This window comes from Marmota marmota, unplaced genomic scaffold, assembly GCF_001458135.2.
Source record: "Marmota marmota marmota unplaced genomic scaffold, marMar, whole genome shotgun sequence".
In the NCBI taxonomy this organism is placed as follows: Eukaryota; Metazoa; Chordata; class Mammalia; order Rodentia; family Sciuridae; genus Marmota; species Marmota marmota.
The window spans coordinates 60,308,721-60,319,931 of record NW_025999900.1 but is presented as its reverse complement, the minus strand read 5'-3'; the positions used below and the strand labels follow the sequence as shown (position 1 = coordinate 60,319,931).

The 11,211-nt window shown below is 56.5% G+C and overlaps 1 protein-coding gene across 1 annotated transcript; it reads right to left on the bottom strand.

Annotated features, from left to right (window-relative positions):
• Positions 1–966: 966 nt before the first annotated feature.
• Positions 967–7,373, bottom strand: CUNH14orf132 (chromosome unknown C14orf132 homolog; the record flags this gene model as incomplete). The annotated part of the gene is made up of 1 exon (XM_048799536.1): positions 967–7,373. A coding segment is annotated over one exon (345 nt), but the record flags the coding sequence as incomplete, so codon positions are not given.
• Between the last annotated feature and the right edge of the window lie 3,838 nt (positions 7,374–11,211).

Sequence of the window (11,211 nt, the reverse complement as noted above, 5' to 3'; positions counted from 1 at the left end):
TCTCCAGTCACTGCACGCCCTTCCACCCTGGGTTACAGCCCTGCTTAGGGACAGCTGATGGCAGCCCTTGGCCCTCAGGGTTCCCCACCCCGACATTCTAAGCCCCCCGTGCTGGTCTGATCCCCATGGTCCCTTGGCCGGCCGCTCCAGCCTGGCCACACGACCTCTAGCACTGTACCCCCTGATCTGCACTGGCCTCTCCAGATGCAGACTGGCCTCCCCCAGGCGGTCCTCCATGACATGTCTTTTCTGGGTGCCCAGGAGCCCACAGGTGCCTGACACTGGGAGGCACCTCCTTTGTCTTCACCTCCCTCCCTGTTGGCTCACTTAGCTGTCGGGCAGTAGGCAGGTTGGGAGTGGCCAGGCTGCGCGCTCTCCTCATGCTGCAGGCCAGCCTCGGCTGCTCCGGCCTCCAGACTCAACCGAGAGAAAGCTACCAGCCTTCTGGGGCCCAAGACCAGAATCACCTAATTTCCTGACTCCGTCACGAGTTATATGGCCTTGGGCAGGAAACCCTGTGCCTCGGTTTCCTCATCTGTAACATGAGGATAGTAATGCTGCCCCAGACATCTGGTGAGTGCTATATCAATGTCTGCTGTTATCAGTGAGTGAATGAATCAAAGTTCATCTGCATCCTCGAGGCTCCCGTGTGGCTGAAGTGTTCTGGCCTGCTCATTCAGGTACCACTCCTCATCCTCTGAGCACCTGCTGGGTGTGCTGTAAGGAAGTGCTGCACCAGGGGGTGGGGGTAGAAAGTCAAGTGACAGAAACCTTCCTGCTGCAGGGCACGGGTGGCAGGGGAAACTGACAGGTGAGTGCAGGCAGCCTCCGGGATCTGCTAGACCCTGGCAGGGCAGAGGGCTTGGGAGGGGAGCCGGGGAGGCAGGAGCCCAGCATGGAGGGGACCCCGGAGCTGAGCTTTCAAAGATGAGCACAATGGAAATCAGACAAGGAGGAGCGAAAGGATTCTGTTTGTCTGTTTTTTTTTAATTATCATAATAGAAAACAACAAGAGCAACAATGCTAACAAAGGGGAAGGTTTCACCACTGGTTTTACATCCTTGAAAGTTACATATTTTTCATCAAAAGAACACACTGAAATCTTACGTGAAGAGAGAGAGGCTTTTCACCACTGAAGTCAGTGGTCTCATGGCAAAACCAGGTGTGGGAGTAGCAAAGACCTACAGAAGTAGTTAAAATACCTTTGAATCAAGGAAACTGCAGGTAGATTACGAAAACGATAATAAGACACAAACATTTCTGAATCTGTCGGCATGAAGAACTGTTTTCTGCACGTGGCAAGTTATAAGAATAAGAATTCTGTAAAGGTTTAAATAGTAGGGAGGACAGGAGGAGGACTTTAGCAGGGGAGAGAGCTGGGCACGTGGGAAAGGGTCCGAAAGAAGAGAGGGTACAGGCTGGTCCTCTGCTGTTCACCGGCCTCCCATGCCACCCCACCCCCAAACTCTTCCCCAGACCGCACTTCTAAGAGGGGCTGATGTGGGCCAGTCCCTGGAGGTGCCAGAGACCCAAGCCACTGGTGGGGACATGTTTAGCCTCAGTGTCCCACCCCTTTGTGGGGTCTTCTCCACTTAGGCTAGGAGTCCTCTCAAAAGCCGCAGAGAGTGGAGACAGAGTGGCACAGGCTTCCAGAAGTCCCATCCAACTTGTCAGGGGTTCCCGTCGTTGTCCCCACAGGGATTCTCTGAACTCAGGTGGTGGCCATGATGACCGCTGTTGCTGGGAAGGGCTTTTATTTATTCAGTGTCTCACAAGAGAGCAGAAGAGGAGGTTTGGGAAAACCCTCATCATTTTGGAGTCAGCGATAGTTGGACCTAGAGCAGGGTTTCCCACCCTGGGCCCTGCTGGCCTTCAGGGGCTGGCTGACCTTTATGTCATGTGGGTCTTCCTGTGCCCTGTGGGACGTTAAGCAGCAACCCTGGCCTCCACCCACCAGTTACCATCGTCACCCCCCCACACACACATCCACGCACATCAAGTGGTGACAACCAAAATTGTCTGTAGACATTGCCAAATGTCCCCTTGGTGGCAAAAGTCCACAACCGAGAACCACTGACCCAGTGGAATCTGAAACCTCTCAGGTGCCTGGGACCCTCTCTCCTGCAACCAGCTCCACCTGGCAGTGAGCCCAAACCTCCTGGGGACCCAGCCTCCTCCAGTCAAAGTGTCACCAGGCCCTCCTGCAGCTGCCCCGGCAGGCAGGACTATCAGAGGAAAATGGGGACCATGCTTTGAACTAAGTGCTGCAGCTTCTCCTTCACTAAGATGTCACATAGACTGTGGTGAGACCAACTCTGGGGCCAGGGACTGGGGTGCAAGGTGGGCACATCCCCTTCAGGTGTGCCCTGCGCATCTGCTGGGACTTATTCCTGTGGCACAACAGCTCCAACCTGCTCTAGGGAGGTGGAAGTTGGCTTGACAATGACCCAGAGGCTGAGCATGAGCCTCACCAAGGCTGGGACGGGCCACCTGGGCGGGCGCAGGGCCAGCTGGTCAAGAGATGGTGCAGGGCACAGGGCCATGGGGCGGCCTCCTCGGGCCAGTGCCTCAGTCCTTCCTGCTTTCATTTCTTCAATTCGCAGTGACGCCACAGACAGGATGGACCTGGCCCAGCCTTGGGTCCTTTGGTGGCCCTTGGTGTTTCTTGTGGACACGCTTCCTCACTCTGGGAATAATCGTACTTCTTCCCCAGTCACCACGGTCTGTGTGGCCTTGTCCCCTCCCCCAGGAAGACAGGAATTGCTCAGCCTCTGATCTCAGGAGGACGCACTGGGAGCACCTGGGGCTGCTGGGATTCTGCTTCTGTGGGTCTTTGAAGAGGGACATTTTTTCAGCTTGGAGATATGGACTTGTGCCCCGGGCTCTCCATACCCAGTGCACCTGCCCTCTCCTCTGTCCCTCTCACTGAGTAGAAAGGTCGGGGCCCTGGGCCACTGGGGTGGGAGAGGCCGGGACAGATGAATGTAGTCGTGCAGGCCCCAGCTGTACCCCTCAGGCCCCTGAGCAGAGCTCTGGGGCTTCCTGTCATGGCAATAGTCTCCCCTGGGGCTTGCTCTGGGGACACTTTGTGTACATCTGCAGAACACAGAAAAGGGGACCTGGTGATAGTTGAGAACAGGACCCCATCTCAGCCTGGTGCTGCAGCTCTGGGGGACCCCTGTGCTTCCTGGTGAGTGTGCTGAGCAGCCGGTGCCCAAGGACCCATCAGCTCTGCACTGATTTTCTGGGTGGCCTCAGCTGCTCTCCGTGGCCCTGCCCACTGCCCTCTAAGGCCCTTATCCGTGAGGCTCTGAGTCTAAGAATGTGTGGCCGTGCCTGTCCCTTTTCCTTCTGACATTGGCAATCTGGCTACTGAGTCCTGGGGCCAAACCTGGGCCTGGCCTCAGAGGCCCACCCTGGAAGGCTCATGCTGGGGGCGGTGGGTGCAGGGAGGGCAGGGGGCTGGCCAAGGAGGCCGGGGTTGAACCGTGCTCCTTGCTGTGGGCTTTCAGGCCTGTGGCCTGTCCGTTTCCTCAACCGAAAAGTGGGGTGACAATGTGCACCCCTCAGCACCCCCACAGCTGTCCCCAGGGGAATTCGGGAGGTACACGACACGGCACAAAACACCAGGGAGACGTGTGGAACAGCAGCAGGAGAGGAACTAGGGGACATGGCTGCTCATGGTGAAGGGAGCCACCAGCTGAGGGGGGGAGGCCTGGTCTGCGGCTCCAGACGGATTCTAACATCTGCTCATGGGGTCTGGCGGGCTCCCAGCTCCCACTTGAAACGGGGCTAGAAGCTGGCTTCTTGCCTTTCCAGCCACCTGGCGCCAGCCTGTCCTTCCTTCCTGCCCCCTAGGACCCTGGGGACTCCTACAAGGACACACAGTCATCTCTCTGGGGTGGGGAAGGGGTCTCATCTGCCTCTTGATACTGATTTCACGGAGCGCAGAGAATATTCTAGCAAAAGCAGCCCTTCTCCGAGGACCAGCTACTCGAGAGGCTAGTGCCTCCTTCCTCAGCACTGACCCGTCAATCAGAGGGGCCCTGGGTTCCGCCTCACCTAGGGAGAAGCCAGACTGGGCCCCAGCTGGAGTCTGAATGAAGAACATCTGTGTCCCCTCCTCTGGAGAGCCCTGGTCCTCAGAGAAGGGCGGTGTCTAAGCTGAGGTCAACTTGCAACACGGGCCGTCCCACGACCTGACCTGGCAGTTCTGCTTGGAGGAGCAGATTCCCAGAGTGCACTGCCTGAGGGCTCCCGGTCAGAGCCCCCCTCTGCATGCATCCTGAGAAAGGCGGTCTTTGGGAACCTCACTGGAGCCTTATGAGGAGACCTGTGGACAACAGTAAACGGTGGGGGGCAGCATCAAGGACCACTTGATGAGTCAGGCAGAGAAGGAACGGGCAGGGGTTGAGTGCGTCCAGTTCTAGGATGACCAGAGACCTGTGAGAGCCAGAGCTGGCCCAGGGAGTGTACCTTGAGAAGCGCACTCTGTAGACCCAGGGCCTGGTCTAACAGAGCCCTGGAAGTGACACCGGCCATAGAAGGGCAGTATGGTGTCACCCAAAGAACCTGGCTTTGAAGCCCAGCTTCCCAGTTCCAGGCCTGGCTCCTCACTTGCATGCTGTGTGGCCTCAGGAGAGTTACTTTACTCCTCTGCGCCTCTAGCGCCTCACCTGGGCACTAGGGAAATGATGTTGCCAAGTAACCGCGAGGATGAAGGACAGCCATGCGAATGTGGCGCTGCACCTGGACCCAGGAGCCAGGTCTGTGTTTTCCCCTCACCTGACCAAGGCAGGACCACAGAGGCCGGGGGACAGGGCGGCTCACTCTCTGGCTGGAAACCCATCCCTCGCTCCTCACTGTTATCCGTGATGACGGGATAAAAGCAGCAAGGAGCAAGGGACACGGAGCCGGAGCCGCTGGCATCTGCACACTGTGGTGTGGACAAGATGGCCCCAGGGCACCCCGCTGCCTGTGGCCTGACTCTGGAGAGAGACTTGAACACTGAATGTAACTGACGTTTATGTGTGCATGGGGGTGTGTCGTCGAGGAGACCCCTGCAGTCACAAGTCCCCAGGGACTGGAACGCTGGCTCCCTTCCTGAGGCCAGATGCCACTTTTCCTTCCTGCCTCTCTCCCTGGGTCACGGCAGACACAGCGCCCTTTCCCACCTGCCTTCCCACGGCCGTATGTAGGCTGGGGCTGCTTCTTGCTTCTTTAAAGGGATACAGGCGCCCCTGGGGACTTGAGGCCAGAAGCTGTGGCATCAGAAAGCCCTGCCACTGAAGTGCCCCAGAAGATGCCAGGCATGCCCTGGCCCCTGTCCTGGCTCTGGACTTCCCTCCTTGGGTTCTCGGGGAGACATCTGTCTAAGAAAGCCTTGCTCGGGGGGGCAGACCTGGGGCATGGGGAGGAGGGCGCTGCTGGCGAAGCAGCCGGGTGAACACCCAAGGGCCCAGTGCGTGGAGGCTAACTACCCAGTCCAGCCTGCTGTCCGGCAGTGAGTCCAGAAGGAGTCCCAGGCAGACCGTCCCAAGTCCCTTATCCCAGGCTGTAAAGGTCAGGCCGGTTCCTCACTGAGCAGAAGCATTTGCAGATGGATGCGTGCTAATCACAGCCAGCAGCCACCATGGCTCTGTCTGGAGGCCGGGCTGGTGAGCCTGCTATCGTGCAGCTCCCAGAGACGAGTGGCCACTTCTGGACAACCGAGGTGCCCTTTACCCATCATCAAGAACCCTCATGTCCTCTGAGACAGCAGTGACTGGGTCAGGATTTCTAAATCATCCCCAAACACACACAGGGGCTTCTTTACTAGCTTTCAAAGTTTCTCCATCGTAGAGTGGAGATTTATGCCACGTACCTTCTTTTTGTAGTGGAGGGAGAAGGGAAGGAGAAAGACCCCTGGGCCTGTGGCCAGTCAGTCCTCTCTGAGATCCTTCCCACTGTCTGCACAGGGAGTGGCCTCGGGAAGGTGGTGCGGTAGCCTTGTACAGTAACTTCCCAGGACTGGACCCTGCACGTCCCACCCTGCTCTGCTGTTTACTGGGGACCTTCCATGTTTAGTAGGACCCCCAGGGAAACTGGACCTGCAGAGGAGCACACAACAGCCAAACTGGCCCAAAATACAGGAGAATGCACAGCCTGCCGCCTCCCACCTGGCTTCTACACCCCTGGATGGTCACACCACCGAGGGCAGCTTCTCCAGTAACCGGACCTGGGACCACATGCAGACCACAGCCCTCTCCGTCCCATCCACCTGACAATTAGGTGGACGGGCATCTTTCCCATCTCTGGAATTCCAGGATTCCTCCGAGGAGAAAGAGCAACTTCGTTTGGACAGCTGAAAAGTTAACTGCGCAGCAGAAGTAGTTTTGAAGATGTCCCCTTCTCTTCTTGAAAAGATGAGGAAGTCCATCCAGCCCTGGACACCAGTGCCCCCGAAACCCCACCATGTGACCAGTAACCCCTCATCCCTGGGTTTCCTGATGTGCCCAGGGCCCTTAAAGGGCCAAGTGCCTGGTGACGAAGGCCATTTCCGAGTCACATATGGCCCTGTAAGATGACCAGGGGCTGAACAGGAAACCCAGCTGGGCTGGGAACGCGAGTGTTCCCAGAGCTACTCCTGCCCAGCCCCCACACGTGGGGTTTAGCACATTTGTATAAATCAAGACACAGCAAGCGGTCATTTACGGTTAGCAAGTGATCACCAGACCACGTCCACCTTTTAACCCTGACCACCTGGTCCACGTCGTCTCCTGCGTAGGGACCACAGTTTCAATGACCCCCACAGGCCATGTCTGCTGAGCCCCCCGGAGCAGGAGGCTCACACTTCCATGTCTGGAGCAGCTTCACCACAGCCTGGATATCTGCCCTCCAGGCTGCCAGGTCTCTGTGTCCAGAGAGGCCATTCAAGCGGTCAGAGCTCCGGATTCTAGAACATGGGCAAGAAAGGGCCACATGGAAAGCCTGGCTCGCAGTGGCCGGTGCAGAGGGGCCGTCCTGAGTGGCTGGTGGCAGTCGTGCCCTCAGAAGGTGAAGGCGTACACCACCCCGACCACCACGATGTTCCCCAGCGTCGCTATGATGGCGATCCACAGCAAGACGGCGTCGTTGGAGGACCTAGGAGGCTCTTCCAGCTGGCCCTGGCCGTTGGAGGCCGTGTGGACGTTGGCGGAGGAGTTAAACAGGGAGTACTCGGTGCTGAAGTCCTCGTTGGGCGAGTCCATGAAGGCTCCTCCCATCATGGGCAGCTGTGAGGAAGGAGAGAGAATTAACAGGGCAGCTGCAGGAGAGGGGCCCCTCAGGGGAGCCACCCCTGGGAACTGCACTTTGTCCCTGGCACCCAGGCAGGCCTTTGCCTTCCCTCGTGTAAGTGACAGTGTGTTTCAGTGACGGAAAATGAGCATTCATGGCAAGGTGTGTGGCGGGTGCCCTTGTGCCCACTCCACAGGCAAGAGCTTCAAGAAGGGCACCCGACAGCCAGCGGGCGACTCCTGGGGACTCACAGCACCACCCCCACACCAGGCCTGCAAGTAGCATGGTCGGCCACTTCCCCCAAATCCTCTCCTGAGTTTACAAATATGATGTGATCAGCACGGAACACTAAGAAGACAGTGTTTTCTAAATCCTCTGTACATTCGTCCTCTTGGCCACGCTTGGTCCTCTGCAGAACGTGGGTGCCTTGGCGCTCCCCTCCCTCCTCCAGGGCCACCTGTGCGGGTTCCTAGACAGGCCACCCTGACTCCACATGCCGGATCCAGCACCCCTCCATCCTGCAGAGGTCCCTGGCCTGAGCCTGCTGCCTGCCTCTCTCTGGGAGGGACACACACTGCCTCTGTGTCAGTTTCCTGTTGCTATAGTAACAAATTGCCACAAATTCAGGGGTTTAGAACAACACCAGTTTATTACTTTATAGATCTGGAGGTCTCACGGGACCACAGTCAAGGTGTAAGTCAAGCAAAAATGAGAACAAACATGAACAAAGATGAGACTCATCATCCCCACACATAATCCCTGTAACATTTTAATATTTTTTCTCTTCAGTGCTTTTTTTCTGGATGTGTATGTATCAGAGGCCAGGAGGAGAGAGAGGGGGATTCACCTACGTATTAAAAAGTCCATCCAAACTCCATTCCAACAGTTGTGTAATATTCCATCAAACACAGAAGCCCTAATTTAATCCTCCCCCTAGAGTTGGACCCAGGAGTTTCCATTTTTGCCTTTTACGTAAGACACACTGATAAGCACCGTGCATCTGGGTGGACACATCGTTGCACACACATTTTTATTTCGGGGGACAGATGCCACATGCACAATTTCTGAGTCCATAGTGATGAATATTTTAGAGTTTCTGGTCCACAGGGACAAACTCCCCCTGGGAGAGTGCTTCTAGCTCCCCCTGCCTGGGCTGCGCGTCACTGACCTGAGGATGCCGGGCACTTGTCTCTGGGGATCAGAACTACCTATCTCCTCCTCGAGAGGCTCCCATCTGTTCCATCTGCAGGATGGAGCTGGGGGTGGGGGGTCGGTTGCTCAGAGGGAAAGGGCGGCCCTGGACCTAACAGGGAAGAAGGCTCTCCCTGCCCCCGCCTAGGAGAACAATGTCCAGGCTGTCCCAGGCCCTGCCGCCCTCCCTCGCCCCCAGAGCCAGTGTGGAGATGTATTAATTCCCAGGTTTGGTTCTGGCACCAATTTGGCTTCTGATAAATGTTTCCCTCACATGGGACCTGAAGGGACGAACAGGAGACAGTCACCCCTTCCTGGACACATGTTTGCAGGCCCTGCTAGCCAGGAGATGAGCCAGAGATATTAATATACTCACTTCTCCTGGTTGATGGCAGAGCTGCACTCCATTTTACAGGTGGGTAAGCAGAGGTTGAGGCCACAGTCTAATCTGTTAGGGTGTGGAGCAGGTCAGTCTGGAGCCTGGGCCCCCCCGACTCAGGGCTCAACCAGTCCTGGTAGGTGGCTGGGTCTCGGGGCCTCCTTGTAAAGGCCTCCTTGTTACTGATAAACAAGCTGAGCACTGCTTTGACTGAGAAGAGCAACCTCTGATGGGCTCCTGACTGGAGGAACTTGGCATTTCATTGCTGACCACATGCTGCCCTTATGGCAATGATGAAGCCATGTGTACTGGGGTGTAGTGATGGGAAAGGGCCACTAGGGGGCGCTCAGGCCAGGCTCCTCCCAGATGGGGGCTGTTGGCCCTGGGAGTGAGCTGGCTCCAGAGGTGCATTTATATACATAATCAAGTCAGCATTGTTTTAGTATGTCCATAAACAATGACGGATATAAATGGGACAGATAACAGATGACAGGGCTCCTTGACAACGCGATGGGGTTATGTCCCTACAAACCCATGGTAAGTGAAAGATATTATAAGTAGAAAATGCGCTCAGATGCCCAACCCAACAAGCACTGGAGCTCAGCAACTCAGCCAAATGCAGTCTCTGGCTCCCCTTCCAGCAGGCAGGGCTGACGGAGCTGTGGCCACTGACACTGCCCAGCATCAGCAGAGAGGACTGGGCTTCCTATCTAGCCTGGGGAAACACCCAGATTCCAAATTCGGAGGGCAGTTTCTATTAAAGGTGCATTGTTTTCACACCAGGGCAAGTTAAAAAAAAATCCTATCTGAACCACCGTACATTGGAGACCGTCTGCATAGACATTAACAAAGCTATTAAAATTAGAAATAAAAGAACTAGGACCTCAGATGGGCCACAGGGATCCGGAACATGTGGGCCAACCAGACAATGGGGGACAGGAAGGCTGGGCAGAGGGCCTGGTGCCGCTGGGCTCAGCCACCGGGAGGGGCCCTGGGCTTTCCAGCAAAGCTGAGCATGCTGCCCGTCTCAGTGCAACAGTCCTGTCCCCCACAGCACTCCCTGGCTGGCCACTTCTGGGGGCCTGTCCCACACTGTCCCCCAGTGGCCTGGGGGCTCTATGAGGGGAACTATATTTATCATTCTTATCGTGGAGTTCTTAGGGGCTTGCACAGTGGTGCCTAAAGTCCACGCACTGATAAAGACGGCCATTTTCTCCTTTCTACAAACAACTGCTACTCCTACTTGGCTGGTTCTGTCCCCAGGAGGGGTGAATCCCTTCTCTAGGTCATCACTTCTGGCCCTCTACAGGGCCCACCCTCCACAAGGCCTCCTAGGCCACTTTCTGTGGTGGCCTCTTAGAAAGTGGGGTCCAGCCAGGGGACGCTGCATGTTCGTCCTCTTGGACATGCAGAACGCGGGTGCCTTGGCCCTCCCCTCCCTCCTCCAGGGCCACCTGTGCGGGTTCCTAGACAGGCCACCCTGACTCCACAGGCAGGATCCAACGCCCCTCCATCCTGCGGAGGTCCCTGGCCTGAGCCTGCTGCTGCCTGTCTCTGGGGCATGTTTGGGTTTGAGAAAATTTTCACCCAAAACGCTGGGGGAGAAAATGGGGATCTGAACAGAGACTCTGGCAGGGCCTCGCCAGGCTCACCATGCGCCCTCAACCTCCCACGCCTCTGCTCTCTGCTTCCCTGTGGTGCTCACTCAGCGCCTGTGTTAGTTTCCTGTTGCCACAGTGACAAACTGCCATAAATTCAGTGGCTTACGATGAGACCAGTTTATTATAGATCTAGGGGTCTCGTTGGACCACCGTCAAGGTGTCAGCAAAGCTGCCCCCTTGGAGGTGCAGGGGAGCCTGGCTTCCTGGCCTCTTCCAGCCTCTAGAGACCCTCCTACACACAAAGGGCTCTTTTGAAGGGTTGTTAGAAAAGGGCACGGCTGACTCCTCAGGCCGAACTCCCTCCACCTCTTTCTTAACAAAAAAAGGGTAACAAGTAGAACCACAGGAACTGATGGGGGTGAAATCAGCAGGGGCCTCCCCTCCGGAGTGCCTCCTAGACCCAATCCCAGAGCTCCTCAGCAATGGGACAGTCCCCATGCTGAGACCCTCTTCCCTGCCCTGCACCTGTGGTGAGAGCTCAGGTGGCCAGAGGACGTGGCCAGTGTCAGACTGATCCTGCTGCCCCAGAGCCTAGGGACCAGGCTGGGAAAGACGAGGGTGGGACGAGGTTCAGAAAGACTCGGGCGAATCCTGCTTGAACACACATTGGGGTCTGGGTGTGTCAGTTACACACTGGGCTTAATTTTCTTCCTGTAAGTAATGGGGATAAGACAGACGAGCAGGTGAGATTGTTGCAAGGGGCACCTGAGACCCATACGATGA